Below are 26,930 nucleotides of genomic sequence, written 5' to 3' on the forward strand. Positions count from 1 at the left end.
ATTCTTCCTGAAGAGATCCGTTGAGGAATGCAGTTTTCACATCCATCTGATGAACTGCCATTCCATTCTTAGCTGCAATACTCAACATCAACCTGATAGATTCATAACGCACCACAGGTGAGAATGTCTCATTGTAGTCAATACCTTTCACCTGTGTGAATCCTCGAGCAACAAGTCTTCCCTTGAAGACTCCGTTATCTTTCTTTGCAAAGACCCAACGACATGTAATTGGCTTTCTTCCTTTCGGCAACTCGACCAATTCATAAGTGGAATTCTCCTTGTGAGCCGCAATTTCTTCGTCACAAGCGCGCTTCCATTCTGCACTTTCGTTGCTCTTCATGGCTTCCTTATAATTTCCAGGAACATCACTTCCACCAGCCAAAGCAGCAGCTTCACCAGCCATAAAACAAGAGGCAACATAATTCACAGGTTTGTACTCTAACAACTTGCCTTCGGCATCATCATTCAGTTCTGATTCCTCATCACAATCACTTGGCTGTTCAACATGTGGCTCAATTTCCGAAACCACCAAGTTGTCATTGCTACTACCATTAGGAACAAAAGAAGTAAGCTCTTTTGAGCTACTATCGTTTCTGTATTTCTTCCTTTGTGGTTTCTCAATAGCTATTTCCCTCTCTGAATCTGAACTGAATGTATCAGATTCTTGTTCAACTTCTGCCAAGATCCCAAATGGATTTCTTTTAATCAAACCTGTACTTTTCTTGGGTCTAGAACCCGATGATCTTTTCCTTTTTGTAGCAGTAACCAACTTGAACTCTTCTGAAACCATCCTTGATGGGATTAACTCTCCAGTGGCATCCTCATCATCGTCTATGATTCTCATTTCCACGTCTTTGCTTGAGGAAACAGTGGACTCTCTTTCTGAATCATCCAAATCGGAAACCATTCGTTCATCATCAACAGAGATCTCACTTGCAACATCCTCTAAGTCTGGATCACTTATAACAGGGCCTGGTGCAACGCCACCAGCAAAACCCATACCACCAGAGCTGCTTACCTTAGCAATCTCTCTATCCACATCAGTGACTCGCTTCACATCCTGATAGTAATATCTTGACTCATCAAATCTGACCTGAGTCGCCACAATAATCTTGTTGGCAGCAGGATCAAAAATTCTGTACGCACAGTGATCTCTATCATACCCGAGCATCACTCCAACCTTGGCGGTAGCATCAAATTTTCCATTTCTCAAACTGTTTGGTATAACCACATATGCAAGGGAACCAAAGCAGCGAAGATGGTCAAGGCCCGGCTTGTATCCATACCAACGACCATATGGTGTGTGGAAATTAATAACGCGGGATGGCGTCCTGTTAATCAAATAAACAGCCGTGCGGACACCTTCAGACCAAAACTGAACCGGCATAGAAGCCCCAATAATTAAAGACCTAGTTTTGTCTTGAATTGTCCGATGCATTCTTTCAGCAACACCATTTTGATAACTATGGTGTGGCACAGTCAACTCATGGGCAATACCTTTGCTTCTCATGAAATCATGCAACTTTCCTGTAACAAATTCACCACCATTATCAGTGCGGATAGTTCCCACGGTAAACTCTTTTCCCTGAGACTTGAACATTGTTTCGGTGTATGTAATAAACTCAATAATCCTGTCAGCACACTCTGACTTGTTTTTCAAACACTTGACCTCCACAAACTTGGAATACCTTGGAATACCCGTCGACAATAGTGAGAAAATATTTGCTCGAATCAATAGACCCATAATTGATTGGGCCACACACGTCCATATGCAACAATTGTAAAGGCTGTTGTGGTTTAGCACCCTTCCCGCTCTTTGGTCTTCTGGTAACCCCTTTACTTGTCAAGCAGCTTTCACATAACTGCACAGAATCTTCCCTGTAAAGTTTACCTTTCACCAAATGAAACATCAGATTGAACTTGTTCATAATATTCATACTGGGATGGCCTAATCTCTGGTGCCACAACCCGCTCTTATCAACACTGTTAAATGCCACACCATCGACACTGGTGTGCAAAGCATAAAGATCACTCATAACTGGATCTTTAACAGCAACCACTTTATTTTCAGGGTGCATTTTCACCTTGTTTCCTTCAAATAATAATCTTGCACCATTCAGAGTAGCCTTGGAAACAGAAATCAAATTGGCCTTTGACCCTGGAACATAATAAGCATCCTTGATTTCGATACTGGTGTTATCACGTAACTTAAACACCGCAGACCCGATACCTTGAACCTCGAGAGAACTACCATCAATACCTGAGATCTCACCAGAAAAAGGACCAATGGTTTTAAACATCTTTCTGTCATTCAAAATATGTTGCGAGGCACCAGAGTCAAAGTACACTCTGGAGGCACTACCATGCATTCCCATAAATGCATACCAAGATGGTGATGGATTCTTCAGATCACCACCCATTCTCTCCTTTCTAGGAGCCTTGCAATCCTTCTTGAAATGACCGGGTTTTCCACAATTGAAGCACTTGTACTGTTTCTTAAAAGCAAACACAGGTTCCAAACCCTCAACACTGGTGGAACCAACCGATTTATCTCCAATGATTTCTCTTGTCAAATCTTGGACAAGCCCAATATCAACATTTCCAATAGTCCTGCCATTTCTAGACTCATACGCAGTCATGACTTCCCTGGAAAGAGTTGCATTAAACCCGGCTTTCTGACCCAAGCTCAAAAACAACGCACACAACACAGTGTTTCCGTCTAATTTGCCAACAGTATTCTTGAAATGATTGAAGGCATCAATGAAATTCTCAACGTTTCCGTTGCTAGATTTCAACCACTTAGCGTCAATTAAATCTGAGATAATACCAACAGCATTTGTAACAGTCAATGTACCATAAGCATCCTTGAGAAACATAAACAAGTTTCTACCAGTACCATCAAATTCGGAAGCCTTAGTCAAAGCAGCGCCTGAGATGCTGTTGAAAATGGCTGTTGAAATAATCTCATACATAGTAGCAATCAATTGGGCAACTTCATTAGCAGTTTCCAGCCCGTCGGTTCCGGTTTCCCCATTGATCAAGTAAGCATGTAAACCAAGACCTTTCATCTTCATCTTAACACTGATCAAAGTAAACCAATCATAAAAGTTCCCGGAACCCTTCAACTTCTCATCAGCAGCGAACGAAGTGAGAGCATTTGAACTCATAACCTGTTGTAGTTTTGTAACTCTAGTTACAAAAGACATTGATAACAATAATATTCAATAATATTTATTCCCTTGTTATACTTGTTTTTCTTGTTAACTATCTAAATTATATAAAGGACAAACTCAGACTTAGGGGGGCATGGCCCATATTTATATTAATCTCAATGGGTTCTAGAAGGTTCCATAAGCTCTAGAAGGTTCCATAAGTTCTAGAAGGTTCCATAAGTTCTAGAAGGTTCCATAAGTTCTAGAAGGTTCCATAAGTTCTAGAAGGTTCCATGAACAATGACTAACCACATAACTTTGGATTGCCAACTCAACACCCTCTCTCAATTCAAAGTCTCCATACCACAGAGCCTTCTCAACTCCAAGAATTGAGGGGCAGCAAGACCTTTTGTAAACATATCAGCAATCATAACACCAGTGCTCAAGTACTCCAAATTGATAGAGCCAGATCCAATGTGGTCCCTGATAAAGTGAGTCCTGATGTCAATGTGTTTGGTGCGATGATGGAAAGCTGGATGCTTTGCCATCTCAATACACCCTTGGTTATCATCAAACATCCTCACTGGACCAGTATTGATCCCAAATTCCTTGAACACTTGCATTAGCCATAATGCTTCCTTTACTCCTTCACTTAGTGACATGTATTCAGCCTCTGCCGTAGAAAGAGCAACAGTAGCTTGCTTCTTAGATCTCCATGTGATTGCACCATTGGCATATTTGAACACAAACCCAGTAGTAGACTTTCTGTCTGACTTATCTCCAGCCCAGTCAGCATCACAGTATCCAAGAAGCTCACCGTTATCATTATTGCCAGCCTCATATCTTATTCCCAAATCTTTGGTTCCTTTCAAGTATCTTAAAACTCTCTTTGCTGCCTTATAATGCACCTCCTTTGGTTCCTTGAGGTATCTGGATAGAACACCGACGATATAGCTGATATCGCTTCTAACAGTATTAGCAGCAAACAATAATTTTCCAACCAAAGATCTGTAAGCTGTGGCATCACAATCCTCAGCACTGTTGTCCACCAAGGTGAGCTCCTGACCAGCAATAGTAGGCGTCTTATCTGGGTTGCAATTCTCCATTCCAAATTCCTTTAACATAGAGCCAATATAGTCTTTCAAGCTCATGTTAATACCTCCATCATCTTGCGAGATATTGATACCCAAAAATTTCCTGACTATTACCAAGTCCTTCATCTTGAAGACATTCATCAATTCACTTTTCACTTTCCTGATGGCAAAATCTGAGGTACCAGTTATCAATAAATCATCAACGTAAAGCGCAACCATCACAAAAGACTTTTCGGATTTCCTTGAATATAGACAATATTCAGCACCGTTTCTGACAAAACCAAGCGACGACAAAACACTGTGGATTCTTTCATTCCACACCAAGGGAGCCTGTTTCAAACCATACAAGCTTTTCTTCAATCTCAAGACACTGGTTTCCCTTCCTTTAACCACATACCCTTCTGGTTGAGTCATGTATAATTCTTCCTGAAGAGATCCGTTGAGGAATGCAGTTTTCACATCCATCTGATGAACTGCCATTCCATTCTTAGCTGCAATACTCAACATCAACCTGATAGATTCATAACGCACCACAGGTGAGAATGTCTCATTGTAGTCAATACCTTTCACCTGTGTGAATCCTCGAGCAACAAGTCTTCCCTTGAAGACTCCGTTATCTTTCTTTGCAAAGACCCAACGACATGTAATTGGCTTTCTTCCTTTCGGCAACTCGACCAATTCATAAGTGGAATTCTCCTTGTGAGCCGCAATTTCTTCGTCACAAGCGCGCTTCCATTCTGCACTTTCGTTGCTCTTCATGGCTTCCTTATAATTTCCAGGAACATCCCTTCCACCAGCCAAAGCAGCAGCTTCACCAGCCATAAAACAAGAGGCAACATAATTCACAGGTTTGTACTCTAACAACTTGCCTTCGGCATCATCATTCAGTTCTGATTCCTCATCACAATCACTTGGCTGTTCAACATGTGGCTCAATTTCCGAAACCACCAAGTTGTCATTGCTACTACCATTAGGAACAAAAGAAGTAAGCTCTTTTGAGCTACTGTCGTTTCTGTATTTCTTCCTTTGTGGTTTCTCAATAGCAATTTCCCTCTCTGAATCTGAACTGAATGTATCAGATTCTTGTTCAACTTCTGCCAAGATCCCAAATGGATTTCTTTTAATCAAACCTGTACTTTTCTTGGGTCTAGAACCCGATGATCTTTTCCTTTTTGTAGCAGTAACCAACTTGAACTCTTCTGAAACCATCCTTGATGGGATTAACTCTCCAGTGGCATCCTCATCATCGTCTATGATTCTCATTTCCACGTCTTTGCTTGAGGAAACAGTGGACTCTCTTTCTGAATCATCCAAATCGGAAACCATTCGTTCATCATCAACAGAGATCTCACTTGCAACATCCTCTAAGTCTGGATCACTTATAACAGGGCCTGGTGCAACGCCACCAGCAAAACCCATACCACCAGAGCTGTTTACCTTAGCAATCTCGGTATCCACATCAGTGACTCGCTTCACATCCTGATAGTAATATCTTGACTCATCAAATCTGACCTGAGTCGCCACAATAATCTTGTTGGCAGCAGGATCAAAAATTCTGTACGCACAGTGATCTCTATCATACCCGAGCATCACTCCAACCTTGGCGGTAGCATCAAATTTTCCATTTCTCAAACTGTTTGGTATAACCACATATGCAAGGGAACCAAAGCAGCGAAGATGGTCAAGGCCCGGCTTGTATCCATACCAACGACCATATGGTGTGTGGAAATTAATAACGCGGGATGGCGTCCTGTTAATCAAATAAACAGCCGTGCGGACACCTTCAGACCAAAACTGAACCGGCATAGAAGCCCCAATAATTAAAGACCTAGTTTTGTCTTGAATTGTCCGATGCATTCTTTCAGCAACACCATTTTGATAACTATGGTGTGGCACAGTCAACTCATGGGCAATACCTTTGCTTCTCATGAAATCATGCAACTTTCCTGTAACAAATTCACCACCATTATCAGTGCGGATAGTTCCCACGGTAAACTCTTTTCCCTGAGACTTGAACATTGTTTCGGTGTATGTAATAAACTCAATAATCCTGTCAGCACACTCTGACTTGTTTTTCAAACACTTGACCTCCACAAACTTGGAATACCCGTCGACAATAGTGAGAAAATATTTGCTCGAATCAATAGACCCATAATTGATTGGGCCACACACGTCCATATGCAACAATTGTAAAGGCTGTTGTGGTTTAGCACCCTTCCCGCTCTTTGGTCTTCTGGTAACCCCTTTACTTGTCAAGCAGCTTTCACATAACTGCACAGAATCTTCACTGTAAAGTTTACCTTTCACCAAATGAAACATCAGATTGAACTTGTTCATAATATTCATACTGGGATGGCCTAATCTCTGGTGCCACAACCCGCTCTTATCAACACTGTTAAATGCCACACCATCGACACTGGTGTGCAAAGCATAAAGATCACTCATAACTGGATCTTTAACAGCAACCACTTTCTTTTCAGGGTACATTTTCACCTTGTTTCCTTCAAATAATAATCTTGCACCATTCAGAGTAGCCTTGGAAACAGAAATCAAATTGGCCTTTGACCCTGGAACATAATAAGCATCCTTGATTTCGATACTGGTGTTATCACGTAACTTAAACACCGCAGACCCGATACCTTGAACCTCGAGAGAACTACCATCAATACCTGAGATCTCACCAGAAAAAGGACCAATGGTTTTAAACATCTTTCTGTCATTCAAAATATGTTGCGAGTGTTGAGTTGACAATCCAAAGTCATATATTGGGTTTTGTACAGATGGCTCAACGGTTAACACGGGTATCAATGTGTTGAATAGATCCTGGGTTCGAGTCTCGGATAAGACGGTTTATTTACCATGGCTGAGCAATATATAATCTGCATGTGATTATGACTCAGCCTAATAATTAGTCATTGTGCATATGATTAATCATCTAGAATGTTCTAGATGGATGTATGATTACAAATCATATATATTGGTCTTATTATAAATATGGGGCCTCTCCCCATAGTTTGAGTTTATATTTTGTTATTTAAATAGTTAGTTAGTTAAGAAGAATAAGAATAATAACAAGGATAGTTTGATAGTATTTGTTATTGGTAATGACTACTGTAACTAGGGTTACAAAACTTCAACACCACGTGACTAACGAACAAGAAAGAGTTCGAACTACAAAAGAAGAAGAGATTTTTAAACAATATGCAGATGTTTTTCAATTGAAGTTACCAGAAGGAGGATCTAACTTCACCGGAGTCAAACACGAGATACATGTATTGAGCGACTCCAAGGCACCATTCAAAGCTCCATACCGACTCTCACCTCAAGATCGAGCCGAGCTCAAGACGCAGATTAATGAACTACTCCGGCAAAAGTTAATATTTCCGGTTGCGTCTCCTTATGGCGCCCCAGTGCTTTTTGTTAAGAAGAAGGATGGAACGAAACGGCTCTGCGTGGATTACCGAGGCTTAAATGAGATAACTATCAAGTCAAGATTTCCACTACCAAGAATAGATGACCTACTCGACCTCATCAAGAACGCCAAAATATTTTCCAAGCTTGATTTGGTTTCCGGTTATCATCAAATCGCCATCAGCCCAGCTGATCGGCACAAAACCGCCATGGTCACGCCGTTTGGCCAATACGGTTGGAATTGCATGCCGTTTGGCCTCACGAATGCTCCTGCCACGTTCCAACTGGCTATGAATGAATTACTTTTACCGCTTGAAGAATTTTGCGTCGTCTACTTAGACGACGTATTGATTTTCAGCACAAGTGAGGCCGAGCATCGTAAGCATATCGACGCTGTGATATCTACCCTCCAAAAAGCTGGTTTAATTATTAGCAAACGCAAATCAGAATTCTTTTTGGCTGAAGTCTCGTTCCTTGGTTAGCAGATTGATGCCGCCGGTGTTCATGTGGAGCCTGGGAAAATTGAAGCTATCCAACGATTTACGGTATCCACCCCGGAAGAAGCTCATTCTTTTATAGGAATAGCCAGTTATTACCGCCGTTTTATTGAACACTTTGCCGAATTAGCCCGCCCTGTCCATCAATATGTCAACGGGAAGATAGAATACAGTGACGAGGTAAAGAACGCGGTTGGCGAGTTAAAGCGGAAATTGATTTCTGCTCCGGTCCTTATGAACTTCGACAGTACCAAGCCACTCCGAGTCACAACCGACGCCTCTGGTTTTACTTTAGGCGCCGTGTTGGAACATGTGGCCCCGAATGGAAAAACAGAGGGTGTAGTGGCCTACTTTTCGAAGGGCCTTATCGGGGCCCAACTTAGGTACCCAGTCAGGGAGAAGGAACTTCTAGCCATCATTGAGTCATTGAAGAAGTGGCGTCACTACCTCGTCGCTCCATTTGAAGTGGTAACTGACCATCATTCCCTCACCTACCTCAATTCCGCCAAGAATGAAGGCAATCAAAGATTGCTCAGATGGCAAGATTTCATTGCGGACTTTAACTTTACGGTGAAATACCGTCCCGGAGTTACCAATAAAGCTGCTGATGCTTTATCGCGAATGAAAATCAATGCCATGATTATTGACTCGGTTGGTGAAGACGAATATAAGGCTGATGCTTATTTTTCCGAATTGTGGAAGGTCCTTGACGGGGAATTAGAGTGTCCGAAAGAACTAAAATCCATTATTCAACGGTATCAGTTTGCTGAGTTGGCAGGACGCCGACAAATCATTTACCAAATGACTCCGATGGACAAACCCCGGCTTTGTGTGCCTGGAGGGAAAACCAGATACCGGTTATTGCAAGGCGTCCACACGGCCGAGGCTGCGCTTCATATGGGTACGACTAAGATGCTATATCAGTTACAGGAGAGTGGGTTCTACTGGCCTAAGATGCTTAAGACTATTGCCCTGTTTGTCAAGAAGTGTGATATTTGTACGAAGGTAAAACCCACGAATAGACGCCCGGAAGGAATGCTACAAACCCCAACGATTCCTGCCCAGAGATGGTCTAACCTTACTATGGATTTTATAACAGGTTTTACTCCGAGCCGCGGATTCGATTCAATATTCGTGGTGGTGGATAGACTTACCAAAAGAGCAGTGTTCGTGCCTCATAAGAAAACCGATGATGCCGAAGCGGTTGCTAATTTATTTATGGATTATGTTGTCCGAGACCATGGCCTTCCAATGTCCATCATTTCTGATCGAGACCCACTCTTCATCAGTCACATGTGGAAGACCCTTACCAAAATGTTAGGTGTTTCCCAGGATCTCTCCACCTCTGGCCACCCCGAGACAGATGGCCAGACCGAACGACTCAACAGAGTATTGGTTCAATTGATGAGAACGTTGGCTGCTTCTTACGCGACTGAATGGGCTAAGTACTTGGGCATGGCACAGTTTGCCTACAACTCTCAGTACCAACTGGCTATTAGAACCACACCGTTTTTTGCTGATTTGGGCTATCATCCAAGATGTTGGCAAATCATTTATGATATTCCATTGGCCACCGCGATTGGTGATGACTCTATGATTGGGGGGTACGAATTTGTTCATCGGCAAGAAAGGATCTTGGAATCAATTCAAGTACAATTAGCCGATACTCAAAAGGAGACAACAGCGAAGGTGAATAGAAAACGCTCCGACGTGGAGTATAAGGAAGGAGAATATGTGTTATTACACCGCCACGCGTTCAGAACAGCCCGAACTAGCAAGCAAAAGTTCTTACCGCCATTCCAAGGTCCGTATAAAATCGTCAAGGTACTAAATAACACCGCCTTCCAAATCCAAGTCTCAAGCAGGAAGATAATTACTGCCAATATACAATGGGTGAGGAAATATCACGCTATCCACATGATACTACCAGAAGTGGAAAGCGACCCGTGGTACAAGGAAAACATATCGGAAATCCAAATGATTGTTGATCTCGAAAAGGACTACGCCCTTGTCATGTACCCAGGGAAGGCAGACCCAGTGCCTGTCCCCGAAACTTGGATCCGTTTAATTCCTCATGAGAAACGGATTACACTCCTCGACGAGCTTGATGACTTTTTGGCTAACAATAATGATCGAGACGACTCATTCTCCGAGGGGGGATAATGTTATATTATTGGATCATGGTTGGGTTGAGTCCTGGTTACCAACGGTATGGTACCATACGAAACCATGATCTGCATTACCTCATCGAGGTATCACTTTATGTCCCACCGCTTATCTCTTATCCTTGTCGTATCGCCTTATGTTTAGCCTTTTATTCCCAGAACGGGTCCAACACCCCATTATTAGTTTCAATCATTTTATTTATTTAAGGATTCAACATTCCTCTTATTTTCACCTTTATTTAGTTTAGAAAAAGGATCATCTTTGTGATCACCTAATTTGAATTTTTTTTCCTTCAAAGTTCGATTTATTAATAAATATATAATTATATATATCTATGTAAAATCTTATAAGCTAATGCTCATTATATATGTTAGGGAAAACCATATCATATGGTGAAAAACCCTTTAGTGATAATTAATAGTATTTAAATAAAATGTTTTTTTTGTTATTGTTTTTGTTAATTTTTTTTTGAATCTTTTTTTTTTTTTAAAGACAAAATTCAATATATTAATTAATTATATAACTATATATCTCATAAACTACCAAATGTAGTTTGAAAATTAAAGTGTTAAGGGAAAACCATTAATGGTGAAAAACCCTATTATTGGAAAAAATGTTTTTATGCGTTTTTAAGGTTTTTAATTGTTTTATTTTTTTTTTTTTGATTTTATTTTCTTGTTTTTCCCCACCTATTTTTTTCTTCTCCGCTTAAAAGATATTGCTTTCAAGCAAGAAGATCATTGAATCAACGGCCATATGACAATTGAAATGCCTTTTGGATTTCAATCTTGATAATTTTCGTTGGAAACCTAGATATCTATCGATCGTTCTGGTTTCGTTCATGTTGGTGGCAGGGGTAATGATTGTTTGCCAGGTTAATGGGATATTCAAGTCAATTTTTTTCCAAAGTTTCTGGGCCAATGGACATTCAATAAGATGGTGCTTCATGATTTCAAATTGGATTTCCTTTGGGGCATATTGGGGTTCATCATATCTGGTTAATTTTTTGCTGCAATAGTCACAATGATTATTTACGTAATTGTGATTTTCAATGCCCAAATGAAAGATGTGAATATTTTGATATTTCCCCGGGAAATGTTGGTTGAATTTTTTGAGGTTATGCCAAAAGTTATCAACTTGTTTCTGATTCACCCCAGTAATGTCCATGAGTGTTTTTGACATCTTGTTCACATCTTGTTTTTCCCGTTGTTTTTTACTTCCTTTAGTATGGTCAAAATCCTTAATTCTAATTGGAATGTGTTGTTGATATTTTTCAGGAATCCCTTTTTCAATTGAATTTTTCAAATCTTCAATTCCAATCTTCATTGGCTTCAACCTGATTGTACGTTTCTTTATACCAAGAACTTTTCTGAAATCCCAGTACGCTGTCCTTTCAGCATCTGAGAATGTGCTGCTATTCATAACTTCTAAGGAAATTGAATCATTGGTATTCTCAATGTCATCCGCTAGTTCAAGTAATACCACCCACCAATAATGAGTTTTGATATATTCATCCTTTGGTGATTTTGTTGGTGATGTTTTTTGAATGATGTTATTGATACTTGATTGGATTTTAAAACGTAATATCTGGTTATATTTAGTGTGACTATCCAAAAACAAATCCTGGAAAATTTTGGCTCTTCGGTGTTGGAGTTGAGACTTTAAATCAATCATTGAGAAACCGCCTTTGTTGTTGTGTGTCTTGAGTGTATCCAAAGAAATAGGTGTATCTTGCTTGACCAATAACTTAATCGATGTGTCAATTTGATTCAACTGATTGGGTAACAAAGGTTGGTGTAGTTCTTTGTAATAGAACTTGGATGCAATATATGTGTTGAATGCTTCTATTTTTGATTGAATCAGCAAGCTGGTCATGTTTGATAACTTGTACTTGATATGGAGGTCACGCTGCAATGTTTCCGGCCAAAATGTCACTGATGGTCCAATAGTTATCCCCAAATATGTCAATTGAAAGTTTTCATCAGCAATCTCAAATGGGAATGGTGTCAAAAATGGATAATTATCAGTTGGTATGATTAGTTGGGATTTCTTTTCATTGAGTTTGCTGCCACTGAATTTTTCAAATAGTCTAATACATTTCATTGTTTTGGAATAATCTCTTTTATCTTTGAGGAAAACTGTGATATCATCAGCAAAAGCAAGATAATGTTGACTGCTATATGCTTCAGGTATCAAATCTCCTTGGTAACTATGGCCTCTGGTATTCTGTTTGATAGATCGTAGTAAAGGTTCTACTGCTAATGCAAATAATGAAGGGGAAAACGGATTACCTTGGAGGGTACCATTTTTTAAATTGAATAATGGGCCGGTCATGTTGTTGATGTATAAGGATCCCGTTGTCTGCTTGAGGATGTTGATGATTAACTTGGCTAATTTTTTTCCAAAATTTAAATGGGACAATAGTTGTTCCATATATTCGTGAGATATCCTATCGAACGCTTTCTCCAAATCCACAATTAGTATCAGCTTTTGTGGATTTGGTATTATATGCGTTTTATCTTTTGGATGAATTAGACTATCTAACATTTCTCTGAAAATGGTGATGTTGGAGAACGATGACCGGCCTGGAATAAAACCAGCTTGATCTTCCCCTATGATATCGGCAAGTGCTTCAACAACCTATTATTAATTATTGTGGATAATAATCGAAGATTAGTGTTGATAAGGGCTATCGGCCTATAGTTTCCAATGTTTTCTTTTGACTTTCCAGGCTTTGGTATGATGTTAAAGAGTATAGTTCGGTAGTGGAATGGTAAATTTCCTTCAGTTAGAATGTGGTTAAATTCTTGAAGAAGGATGTGTTTGATTTGGGGAAATAATTCCTTATAAAATTTGTATGGGATTCCATCTATGCCCGGTGTGGACTTCAAATTTGCCGAATCAATTGCCAGTTTGAGTTCTTCCATTGTTATGGAGGAATCCATTTTTCTCTTCTCTTCAGGAGATATTCCTTGGGTTGGAATCACGTCCTGAAGATATTTATGTATTTTTTTTGTGTCCTTTGTTCCTCTGGTTCCATCAAACAAGTCCATATAATATTCAGTTGCTATTTTCATTATCTCTTCATGAGATTGAACTAGTGTCCCTTCTACATCTTTTAGCTGTTTTATTGGGCGTTGTTCTTGATATTGGTGGAAAACTTGGTTAATATGTTGATAATATTCCGTCACTTTATCAAGTTCAGGCACTTTCACTTTTTTCAACATGTGTTTGAGTTTTTCTGCTTTGCATTTAATATCAATTATTAATTCATCGGTTCCTTGGATATCTTCATTTATAGATTGGTGCCTGAGAACATTAATGATTCTGTCGGTCAATCTATATCTCTTCATATTATAGTAAGCCTTGGATGAAGTTAAAGTCAACTCCACTGTAACTGAATCATGTGTGGATCTTTTCCCAAAATGATTTGTTTGTGTCATATTCCATTTGTTTTCTTTGTTTTTTAAGAAGCTCCCAGTGATATAGAACCTATCCAATCTCCGGCTTTTCCCTAATTCTGATGCTTTATTAGTGAATGTTTTCTTGATGTTATGTTTGATTGAATTGAATGAGTCCTTCAAGTTCAACAAAGTAATGAGATTAGTTAAGGATTCAGCAACTGAGTCTTCACGGCTTCTATAATTTAGGGAGTCCGAACGATCAATAAAATTATTAAAATCACCAGCTAACATGATGTTGATTGTCTTTCCTGGGAATCTAGTTTGAAGATTCTGATGTTGGGCAAGTAAACTGAGTTTGAGCTGATCATGGATCTGATTTTGCTTTTGGTATTGATTTGGATTATACAAGTTTATAATCCAGAGTGCTTGGTTATTTTCTAATTCAATTAAGACATCCGTGATGTGTTTTTGGAGTTCATGTTGGACAGTAATACCTGCTAATTTGGATCCTAACACTGGAATAGAATCATCAACAATTATTGCTGTTCTGGAACAGGTTGAATTATAGTATATGACTTTGTTATCGAACTGAAACGAAAAGTCTTCTGATAGATTTAGTTCTTGGAGCAAAGACACATTGGATTTTTGGGTGAAACTTATTACCAACTGGTCGCTGATACGACTCCGTTGTATATTTTGAGTATTGATTTTAATAATCATTATGTTTATTGATTGGAATTTTGATTTGTCTGTTTGTTTCTGGTTGCATCAGCTTCCAGAGTTGACAAATCATCATTGGTTGTTGTTAATTCTGTTTTCTCATGTACTGGAATTTCATCACCCAGTAGCATTTCATCCTCCTCATATTCTTCTGAATCCTCATATTCGTCTTTTGCATCATAGATGTATTCTCCATCATTTTCATACTCCTCATCATATTCTTCGTCATTATCATTATCAGGTTCTGCACTTGATTCAGACAGGGTTGGCTCTTTAGAGCCAGTTTGTGCCAGTTTTGATGTCACTGATGGGAGTGGGTCTTTAATGACTAACTTAATAGATTTTGGTACAAATGGTTTTGGTGCTGAAGGCTTGGTGGTGTTAATTTTGGTCAAAATTGGGGTAGAGATTGGGGTAGATTTTGGGGTAGATTTTGGGGTAGATTTTGGAGTAGAAGCTGGGGTAGAAGTTGGGTTGGACAAGGTTTGATTAGATTTTGGGATAGTTGGATGGGATCTAAACACATTCAACTTAATTTCTGGTTTGGCCGAGTCTTGTTTGGTTTCAGCTGGTTTGACGGATGCCTTCTTTTTGGAGGCCTTTCTAACTTGATTAACCGGAGGAGGGGTGATTTGATGCTTTCTGTTGATAGCTGGTGTGGTAGTTTGGATATTTTCATAATCGTCATCTCTTTCTTTGGATATTAATCCCAATTGGTGGAATGGATTCTTCCATAAATTGCTCAGTTCATTTTGTGGTGGTTTTACTAACCCGTGACTAACTATATCTAGTATAGTTGCTTCGTAATATAACAACACAAATCAGGCACGGTGGCCGAGTGGTTAAGGCGAAAGATTAGAAATCTTTTGGGCTCTGCCCGCGCAGGTTCGAGTCCTGCCCGTGTCGTTATTCTCTACCTTGAGAACTGGTCCCTTGGCCCAGTTGGTTAAGGCGTGGTGCTAATAAAGGTCTTCTGATATTGTTACGCCAAGATCGGCGGTTCGATCCCGCCAGGGACCAATTTTTTAAATCTTGCTAGAAATGAAACTGTTTTTTCGAAAGATGTATTATTGAAGTGACTACAGCGTGAATTCAAATTTGGTTTTTTCTTGAACAACACCGACAGGAGTTTTTTTGGGTGTTGAAATGTAGCTCTAAGTACAGTGCAAGCTCCAATAGTTTGATTTTGTCTATCACTTAACTTAAGGGTACTTTATGTGATTTTGTGCACTATGGTGGAGCAATGTTTTTCCGACAAGAAAAACGCCGGACACCTATGTACAATAATTACCTCTTCTGATAAAAGTGCGCTCTGTTGTCACAAGTTCGAGATCTTACAATCAAGGGGTCTGTAGGTCTTATACTAGGAACCAGATCATTAGATCTCTACTAATAAATATTATAGTCGTTGCTATCAAGATTATATTTACAGCCATTATTGGTTTAAGGTTGCTAGGTGTCGTGCTGTTTGTCCTTACTACTGTCCTTATATTTAACTTTATTATCTAAAGTGTTTGTCATTATACGTGAGTGCGTTTGTTTCGTCTTTATATATTAAAGTACTTTGTAGACCTGTAGAATTCTAAAAAAATTGTGGTGCCAAGGTTTATGGCATCAGGACACAAGCTCTTGATATTGTTGAGATGTTGTGCCATATTTGAGTTGGAGAAAGCCTCTCCGTTCTTTTGGACCACCACATATTGTGTTGGCGAGGGTCTTGTGGTACCTTTGAGGGGTTTTGGAGCTATCTTCTTATTAAGCTTCGGTAAAGTGAATGGCTTCGTTTTTTTTTTTTTTTTTTTTTCCTTCAAAGTTCGATAAATTAATAAATATATAATTATATATATCTATGTAAAATCTTATAAGCTAATGCTCATTATATATGTTAGGGAAAACCATATCATATGGTGAAAAACCCTTTAGTGATAATTATTATTGTTTTTGTTAATTTTTTTTTTCTTTTTTGTTTTGATCGACTATTCAGCTCCCAGTAGTAATGATATAAATCAAGTTGTTAATTGATGTGTTCCAATCAATTTGGTTATGATATCTTAGGCGTGAGAGTTTGCGTTGATAGCATAGATAGCGGTCGATCTTTTTGATTGTTGATTCTGAATGATTGGGAGCGATTAAGTTATTCCATGCTAATGGAATTGGGATTTTCAATCTTGACCATAACTCGGTTGATAATGGGCATTGAATTAGGAAATGGGTCATTTTGATCTTGACTTGGAGTTCTGGTGATTCATGTTGTTGGTCTTGAGAGACGGTTTCGAGCCCGCAATAGTGACATTTTCTATGTTGGTAAAAAATTGTTCAGCACCTAAGTGGAATATGTGTATGTTTTCAAAGTAACCAGGGCTATTATGTTGGTATTTGTGGAGTCTCTTCCAGAAAGAGTTTTGTTTCGTTTGGGTGACTTCTTGGATATTGGTTAAAGTGGTGGATAATTTATGTTTATCAATTCTGGCTCTTTTTTTCTTGCTTCCCTGTTTGTGTTCAAACTCCATGACCAGTTTTGGGATCTCCATTTGATAGATAGTTGGTATACCGTCTTGAATGGACTTGGCAAGGTCTGAGTGTTTGATATTCATTGGGTTCAATGTTTGTTGTTGAGATATTGGTTTGGACAATAATTTATACCAAGCCACAAAAGCACATTTTTCCGCTGTGGTGAACATTGGAAGATTTATAACCTGGTTGAGTATGGACCTGCTGTCTCTCTTATTCTTGATATTGATCTGGTCACCTAATATTAACCGCCACCAGTATTGGGTTTTTATATATCCTTGTATCGACTGCTCTTCCTCGGATAGATATTGTTTGATGATCATGTTTATTGCTAGTTGGAGCTTGAATCGGAGTAACTGGCAATATGGGTTTAAAGATTGGAGAAAGAGTTGTTGAAAGATTTTTGCCTTGCGGTAGCTCAATTGGCTTTTGATTGTTGTAGTTTTGTAACTCTAGTTACAAAAGACATTGATAACAATAATATTCAATAATATTTATTCCCTTGTTATACTTGTTTTACTTGTTAACTATCTAAATTATATAAAGGACAAACTCAGACTATGGGGGGCATGGCCCATATTTATATTAATCTCAATGGGTTCTAGAAGGTTCCATAAGCTCTAGAATGTTCCATGGAATTCTAGAAGGTTCCATAAGTTCTAGAAGGTTCCATAAGTTCTAGAAGGTTCCATGAGTTCTAGAAGGTTCCATAAGTTGTAGAAGGTTCCATAAGTTCTAGAAGGTTCCATGAACAATGACTAACCACATAACTTTGGATTGCCAACTCAACATCTAGAACTTATGGAACCTTCTAGAATTCCATGGAACATTCTAGAACCCATTGAGATTAATATAAATATGGGCCATGCCCCCCATAGTCTGAGTTTGTCCTTTATATAATTTAGTTAGTTAAGAAGAATAAGAATAATAACAAGGATAGTTTGATAGTATTTGTTATTGGTAATGACTACTGTAACTAGGGTTACAAAACTTCAACAAGGAGAACCCTTGAGTGGTCCACCATGTTCGGATTGTCCAAGGTGTCGTGAAAGTGATGTGCTGGAATCCGTCATAAGGTTCAGGAGCTGACAATACCAAACCAGAGACAGGCTCACGGTTGCAGTGGCATTGGTGTATAATGCTGTTCCTGGAGAAGACGTGTGTACAGTTTCAAAGAGATCAAGCTTAAGCTTGGCTGCATTATGCTAGCGAAAGTCATGGAAGCGAAGCTACGTGTCATCTCAGTGCAACTGAGTTGAACAATTTGTCACTCACCCTTTTCTCACCACGGCATAATGGATGTACCCACCGTTGTGTTATATGAAGTATCTTTCCGACCATGACTATCTTACTTCGCTAGGTCGGATGCGATAATGCGAATATGATTACAGTTACCTCATATACCTGCAGGACTCTGTCTTGGTTACTTCGTCAGAAAAGACGTCATATGTGTTTGTCTTGATTGTGTTGAGATTTAACACCACGCCAGGTGACGCGAATTCCCTGTCTGCTTTACATCGTTATAAGTGAACGATGAAATTATTTTTGTTTGTGACTGCTGTCTGTTGAAGTTTTGTAACCCTAGTTACAGTAGTCATTACCAATAACAAATACTATCAAACTATCCTTGTTATTATTCTTATTCTTCTTAACTAACTAACTATTTAAATAACAAAATATAAACTCAAACTATGGGGAGAGGCCCCATATTTATAATAAGACCAATATATATGATTTGTAATCATACATCCATCTAGAACATTCTAGATGATCAATCATATGCACAATGACTAATTATTAGGCTGAGTCATAATCACATGCAGATTATATATTGCTCAGCCATGGTAAATAAACCGTCTTATCCGAGACTCGAACCCAGGATCTATTCAACACATTGATACCCGTGTTAACCGTTGAGCCATCTGTACAAAACCCAATATATGACTTTGGATTGTCAACTCAACACCCTCTCTCAATTCAAAGTCACCATACCACAAAGCTTTCTTAGCTCTATGAATTGAGGAGCAGCAAGACCTTTAGTGAACATGTCAGCAACCATGATTCCAGTATTAAGGTATTGCAAATCAATTGTCCCAGATCCAATGTGATCCCTGATGAAATGAGTCCTGATATCAATATGTTTGGTACGGTGATGGAAAGCTGGATGTTTGGCCATTTCAATACACCCCTGGTTATCATCATAAATCTTCACTGCACCAGTGTTAAGGCCAAACTGTTCAAAGACCTGTTTCAACCACAATGCCTCTTTCACACCTTCGCTGAGAGACATATATTCTGCTTCAGCTGTAGAAAGAGCAACCGTTGCTTGTTTCTTGGACCTCCATGTTATTGCACCATTGGCATACTTGAACACAAACCCAGTAGTAGACTTTCTGTCTGACTTATCTCCAGCCCAGTCAGCATCACAATATCCAACTAGTTCACCATCTCCTTTATCTCCAGCCTCATATCTTATACCTAATTCTTTCGTACCTTTCAAATATCTCAACACTCTTTTAGCTGCCTTGTAATGGACCTCCTTTGGCTCCTTGAGATATCTTGATAAAACACCGACGATATAACTAATATCGCTCCTAACAGTATTGGCAGCAAACAACAATTTTCCAACTAAGGATCTATAGTCTGTAGCATCACATGTTTCAGCATTGGCATCCACCAACGTAAGTTCTTGGCCAGAAATTGTAGGCGTCTTATCGTGGTTGCAATTCTCCATTCCAAATTCCTTCAACATGGAACCAATGTAGTCCTTCAAACTCATGTTGATACCACCATCATCTTGAGAAATATTCATGCCTAAAAATTTCTTGACAACTCCCAAGTCTTTCATCTTGAAAACATTCATCAATTCAGATTTGACTTTTCCAATAGCAAAATCTGAGGTACCAGCTATCAATAAGTCGTCAACATAGAGGGCAACCATCACAAATGACTTTTCAGACTTTCTTGAGTACAAACAATATTCAGCACCGTTTCTAACAAAACCAAGAGATGACAATACACTGTGGATTCTTTCATTCCACACTAACGGGGCTTGTTTTAATCCATACAAGCTTTTCTTCAACCTCAAGACGCTGGTTTCTTTTCCCTTAACCACATACCCTTCTGGCTGAGTCATGTATAATTCTTCTTGAAGGAAACCATTGAGGAACGCAGTTTTAACATCCATCTGATGAACTGCCATTCCATTCTTGGCAGCGATACTCAACATCAACCTGATAGATTCATAACGCACCACAGGTGAGAATGTCTCATTGTAGTCAATACCCTTCACCTGTGTGAATCCTCGAGCAACAAGTCTTCCCTTGAAGACTCCGTTATCTTTCTTTGCAAAGACCCAACGACATGTAATTGGCTTTCTTCCTTTCGGCAACTCGACCAATTCATAAGTGGAATTCTCCTTGTGAGCAGCTATTTCTTCGTCACAAGCGCGCTTCCATTCCACTCTTTCATCGCTCTTCATAGCTTCCTTGTAGTTTCCAGGAACATCAGTTCCTCCAGATATAGCGTCAGCTTCACCAGCCATGAAGCATGTAGCAACGTAATTCACAGGTTTGTATTCTAACAACTTGCTTTTGGTATCATCATTCAGTTCTGATTCCTCATCACAATCACTAGGCTCTTCAATGTGAGGCTCAATTTCCGAAACCACCAAATCATCATTACTACCATTTGGAACAAACGAGGCCAACTCTTCTGATTTCCTTGAGTTTCTGAATTTCTTTCTTTGTGGTTTCTCAGTAACACTTTCCCTCTCTGAATCTGAGCTGAATGTGTCAGGCTGTTCTTCTATTTCAGCCAAAATACCAAATGGGTTTCTCTTAATTATACCCCTGCTTTCCTTGACTCTAGAACCTGATGATCTTTTTCTTTTCGTAGCAGTAACCAACTGAAAAGCATCATCATAAACTTTTGAGGGAATCAATTCTCCGTCCCCATACTCCTTGGTTTCCACAATGGACATTTCAATGTCTTTATCAGGTGCATCACTTTCAGATACCATGCTTGCATCATCAACTGAGATTTGGGACGTAGTTTCATCATCATGGTATGCAGAGCCATTTCTACTACCAACATCAACATCAACCAAATCATCATTCATAATAATTGGAGCAGCAGATATTCCACCAATGATACCTCCCCCTCCTCCGCCAGAAATTCCAATCCTTTCTTCTGGTGCAGCAGTGGAGGACTTCTTTCCATCTTGAAAATAATATCTTGACTCATCGAAGTTCACTTGGGCAGCCGTAACAACTCTATTTGCTTCGGGATCAAACATCCTATAAGCACACCGATTTCTATCATACCCAAGCATAACACACATTTTCGAAGTAGCACCAAGTTTCCCATATCTCAATTTATGGGGAACAACAACATATCCAATACAACCAAAACAACGAAGATGATCAAGTCCTGGATTATAACCAAACCAACGACGATACGGAGTCTGAAAACCAATCACTCGGGATGGTGTTCTGTTGGTCAAATAAGCAGCAGTACGAACTGCCTCTGGCCAAAATTGCGCAGGCATGGATGCCCCAATCATCAAAGATCTTGTTTTATCTTGAATGGTCCGATTCATTCTTTCAGCAACACCATTCTGATAACTATGGTGTGGCACCGTCAACTCATGAGCAATTCCTTTTCGTCGCAAGAACGCGTGCAATTGGCCTGTAATGAATTCTCCACCATTATCAGTTCTTATGGTTCCAACTCTAAAGTCTTTTCCTTGTTACTTGAACATTGTCTCAGAGTAGTTTATGAAGTCAATAATCTGAGCCGTGCACTCGGACTTTTGAGTTAAGCATCGAGTTTCCACATACTTGGCATATCCATCTACTATCGTAAGAAAGTAGGCACTCGAATCAATCGAGCCATAGCTAAAAGGACCACAAACATCCATATGCAACAATTCCAATGGTCTCTTAGGTTTAGAACCATGACCCAACTTTGGTTTTTGGACTGTTCCTTTAGCAGCAAGGCAACAGTCGCATCGAATAACAGCATTGTCACCCAAGATTTTCCCTTTAACAAGCTTAAACATTTTGTTAGCTTTCTGTAAAATATTAGCACTTGGGTGTCCGAGTCTTTGGTGCCAGAGACCACCCTTATCAATACTGTTAAAAGCAACACCATTAGCATCAGTAGATAATCTGTAAAGCCCATTCATCAGAGGATCCTTGGTACCAATAACCTTCATTTCCGGATACATTTTCACTTTGTTTCCTTCAAACAATAATTTCGCACCATTCAGAGTAGCCTTGGAAACTGAAATCAAGTTGGCTTTTGAGTCTGGAACATAATAAGCATCTTTGATTTCAATATTGGTATTATCACGTAATTTGAACTCCGCAGACCCAATACCTGCAACAGCAACACCACCGCCATCAATCCCGGAGATCTCTCCTCCAAACGGTCTGATCGTCTTGAACAAGCTCTTATTGTTTAAGATATGTTGCGAGGCACCTGAATCAAAATACACCCTGGAGTTGTTACCATGCATTCCCATAAATGCATACCACGATGGTGACGGATTCCTACCATCGCCAATTAATTTCTCTCTCTTAGGAGCCTTGCAATCTCTTCTGAAATGTCCAGGCTTCCCACAATTGAAGCACTTGTATTGCTTCTTGGTGGCGAAAACCGGTTCCGGACTCTCAATACTAGTAGACGCAATACTTTTATCTCCAATGATCTCTCTTGTTAAATCCTGAACAAGACCGAGGTCAACATTACCAATAGTTCTGCCATTTCTGGACTCGTAGGCTGTCATGACTTCTCTAGAGAGGCTATTACCGAAACCAGCCTTCTGGCCCAAACCCAAGAACAATGCACAAAGCACAGTGCTTCCGTCCAATTTACCAACAGTGTTCTTGAAATGATTAAAAGCATCAATAAAGTGTTCCACTTTTCCTTCTTTAGTTTTCAACCATTTGTTGTCCATTAAATCACAAATAATACCCACAGCATTGGTAACAGTCAAAGTACCATAGGCCTCCTTGAGAAACATAAACAAGTTTCTGCCGGTACCATCGAATTCCGAGGCCTTAGTCAAAGCAGCGCCAGTGATACTGTTAAAGACAACCGTAGAGATAATTTCATCCATAGTAGCAACCAATTGAGCAACTTCGTTTGAGTCTTCCAGACCGTCAGTTCCGGTCTCTCCATTGATCAAATAAGCATATAACCCAAGACCTTTCATCTTCATCTTGACACTGATCAATGTGAACCAATCATAGAAGTTTGATGAACCTTTCAACTTTTCATCAGCAGCAAACGAAGTAAGAGCATTTGAACTCATAACCTGTTGAAGTTTTGTAACCCTAGTTACAGTAGTCATTACCAATAACAAATACTATCAAACTATCCTTGTTATTATTCTTATTCTTCTTGACTAACTAACTATTTAAATAACAAAATATAAACTCAAACTATGGGGAGAGGCCCCATATTTATAATAAGACCAATATATATGATTTGTAATCATACATCCATCTAGAACATTCTAGATGATTAATCATATGCACAATGACTAATTATTAGGCTGAGTCATAATCACATGCAGATTATATATTGCTCAGCCATGGTAAATAAACCGTCTTATCCGAGACTCGAACCCAGGATCTATTCAACACATTGATACCCGTGTTAACCGTTGAGCCATCTGTACAAAACCCAATATATGACTTTGGATTGTCAACTCAACTCAAGCTTCCCACGTCTTCCTTTAATTCTGCTTGGGTAGTGACTAGGCCAGCCACTGTTTTATTTCTGCTTGGGTAGTGACTAGGCCAGCCACTGTTTTATTTAAATCAATAACATTATCTCTGTCTTCGTGACGCTCCTTTTGCATACCAGTAGCTAAGTTAGTTAGGAGGGGAATTTGAGGCCGGATAGAATTTCGACGTGAATCACTCGTTTGTTTTTTCTTAAAATCAAGAACATGGTTCACCATTATTTGTTTAGAGGGTTGGGTGGTTGGAGATTCGGGACCTTCGGTGGGATCAGACGATGAAGACCCCTTGTGTTTAGTGTGTTTATATTCTTCTGAATCTAGATATAAAAGGGCTTTCATTTGTCATGAAAGGAAGAATAACTCGATCTTATCCGAAAAACTTTCTACTAGAAGTAGACTAACAAATAGATAAACCGATAACCAACTTTGTAATGAATACTTCATCCAATCCTTCTGCCTCCAGCATCTAACGATGTTCAACACCAGGATAGTTCTGGTACAGCCAGTACATACCAACAGAATTTCTACAGTAACTGTCTATTTTTCATAAGGGTAAATAAGATAGCGCGGCAGTATAACAGATACTTACCCTCACTATATATTCAAAGGTTAAATTGTACCGGATAAAAAAACACACCCTGACCTCCTTTGTTGAGTTGGCAATCCAAAGTTATGTGGTTAGTCATTGTTCATGGAACCTTCTAGAGCTCATGGAACCTTCTAGAACTTATGGAACCTTCTAGAATTCCATGGAACATTCTAGAACCCATTGAGATTAATATAAATATGGGCCATGCCCCCCATAGTCTGAGTTTGTCCTTTATATAATTTAGTTAGTTAAGAAGAATAAGAATAATAACAAGGATAGTTTGATAGTATTTGTTATTGGTAATGACTACTGTAACTAGGGTTACAAAACTTCAACATCCTTTCCTCTTAGAAGGTGTTGAAGAGAAGTGCTCCGTAACGACTTCCCTGAATCCCATGACTTCCTTTCCATTCATCTCAATGATCTTTAAATCGTTAGATCCTTTTTTTGCTTTTTAGTTCTTAACCTTTTTTTGCTTTGTAGTTCTCAACCTTGTTAAGAGCTTCTTTGGAGAAGGCTTGCTCTTTTTTTTTTTTTTTTTCGTAGAGTTCTGCTAGTTTAGGATTAGGATAACCACATTCTACCAAATTAAAAAGAAGCTGTTTATGCTTTATTTCCAATGAAGGCCGATTCTTTGTCTTAGGTTTTTTTTTGAGCTAGTAACAGATTCTGGACTACTTCATGAGTATTTGGTGTATTTGACAGGGCTGGTCGAGCTATTGGCAGAATAAATGACTGTTCTGACTCATTAGAACTATTGTTCACGTATCTTAACAAGAAGAAATCACTGATTTCATCAGCTTCAGATGCATCTTGAGACATAATCTTAGTTTATTGAATATATTATTAAGTAGTTTATTTGAGTATTGTGCATGGGAAGAGCAAATTGTTATGTGAGATTTCGCGTCTTTTTTGTCTTTAACCGGGGTGTGAGAATTCTACAGGTCTACAAAGTACTTTAATATATATAAAGACGAAACAAACGCACTCACGTATAATGACAAACACTTTAGATAATAAAGTTAAATATAAGGACAGTAGTAAGGACAAACAGCACGACACCTAGCAACCTTAAACCAATAATGGCTGCAAATATAATCTTGATAGCAACGACTATAATATTTATTAGTGGAGATCTAATGATCTGGTTCGTAGTATATATGACCTACAGACCCCTTGATTGTAGGATCTCGAACTTGCGACAACAGAGCGCACTTTTATCAGAAGAAGTAATTATTGTACATAGGTGTCCGACGTTTTTCTTGTCGGAAAAACATTGCTCCGCCATAGTACACAAAATCACATAAAGTACCCTTAAGTTAAGTGGTAGACAAAATCAAACTATTAGAGCTTGCACTTTACTTAAAGCTACATTTCAACACGGGGGCATTTGAATATGATGACTAATGATTTGCACAAGCTTATTATGTAAATTCTTGCTAGAGTTCCCCGGAGCGGAAGTATGATCGTCCGTAGGTGCCGCATTGGAAGTGACGGATAAGTTATAGTTAGAGTTATCTCAGGACATTATGCAGTAATAATAATGAGTTGTTGCAAGTTAGATTGGGGGCTGAATGGTTTGTGTGTCGTTTATTCCAGCTTGGGATTGAATAATATCAGAGTTTGTGATAAGACAAGTTTGGTCAAAATCGGATCCTCTCAACCGCGGCTCCCCTCCCACCAGTGGTAGGATATTATGCTTCAATATATAATTATTTAAATCTCTGAAGATCAATCTTCTTCAGTATCAGGATTATTCTGATTGGCTTATTGGTAGTCTCCATGTAACATTTGATGACTACACACAAACCAGCTCATAGGTGCTTACAAAAAAATTGGAGCTTTTAAATTTAAACACTCATGGTGTGTTAAAGAGATGAGTCTAGGTAAAAATGCGCGAACCGGGAATCGAACCCGGCTCTGCTGCTTGGAAGGCAGCAATGCTAGCCACTACACCATTCGCGCTCAATGATGTGTTTGTTACAATCAGTGTGCAAGGGCACACTAGATTCTGGAATCAAGTGACCAGAAATTATTGGAAAAAAAAAAAATTTTTTAAAACCAACATGTCAAGTCCTGATAGTTATAAGAAACAAAGTATTAATTACTCAACTGATCCTACAAATGATCCCCCAAAGTCCTTTACTAGAGATTCATCCCCCTCCGTGGCTGATAATGTCGATATGTCTTCTCAAGGCGACCATCAAGGTCGTGACAACAAGAACGCTGAAATTCATGAAAACAGCGTCGAAAAACCACCGGAAAATGACGAAGATGAATCTTTTGACGATGAAAGTTCCAATTATGGAAGCGATTATTCTTCAAATGATTCAAGGGATGAGGAAAACGCGGTAGAAAACCCAAATCTGCCCGCCGCAACCCAAATTTATTCTTCGATTGCTAATCAAATCGATCCTGCATTATTAGGTAATCAATCACCTAAGCACGCAACGGCCCCTCAACATGGAGAAGTTGAGGATGCGAACTTGGAACAAAAAAACACCAAAAAAAATGAAAAATCCTCCATAAACTCCGAAAAAAACGTAGAAAACTCCACTGAAAACCAATCTGAAAAAAACAAAAAACCCAAAAAACCCAAAACGCCTTTATTAGTTCCACCTCCGCCCGTTCC

At 39.2% G+C, this 26,930-nt stretch overlaps 1 protein-coding gene across 1 annotated transcript; it reads right to left on the minus strand. All coding sequences in view use genetic code 12, as the record gives it.

Moving 5' to 3' along the window:
• Positions 1-24,937: 24,937 nt before the first annotated feature.
• DASC09_028840 (uncharacterized protein) lies at positions 24,938-25,120 on the minus strand (the record flags this gene model as incomplete). The annotated part of the gene is made up of 1 exon (XM_064996487.1): positions 24,938-25,120. One exon carries the CDS (start codon positions 25,118-25,120, stop codon positions 24,938-24,940), a length of 183 nt encoding a protein of 60 aa, XP_064852559.1.
• Between the last annotated feature and the right edge of the window lie 1,810 nt (positions 25,121-26,930).

Source organism: Saccharomycopsis crataegensis (genome assembly GCF_037102585.1).
Source record: "Saccharomycopsis crataegensis DNA, jcf7180000000082, whole genome shotgun sequence".
Classification (NCBI taxonomy): Eukaryota; Fungi; Ascomycota; class Saccharomycetes; order Ascoideales; family Saccharomycopsidaceae; genus Saccharomycopsis; species Saccharomycopsis crataegensis.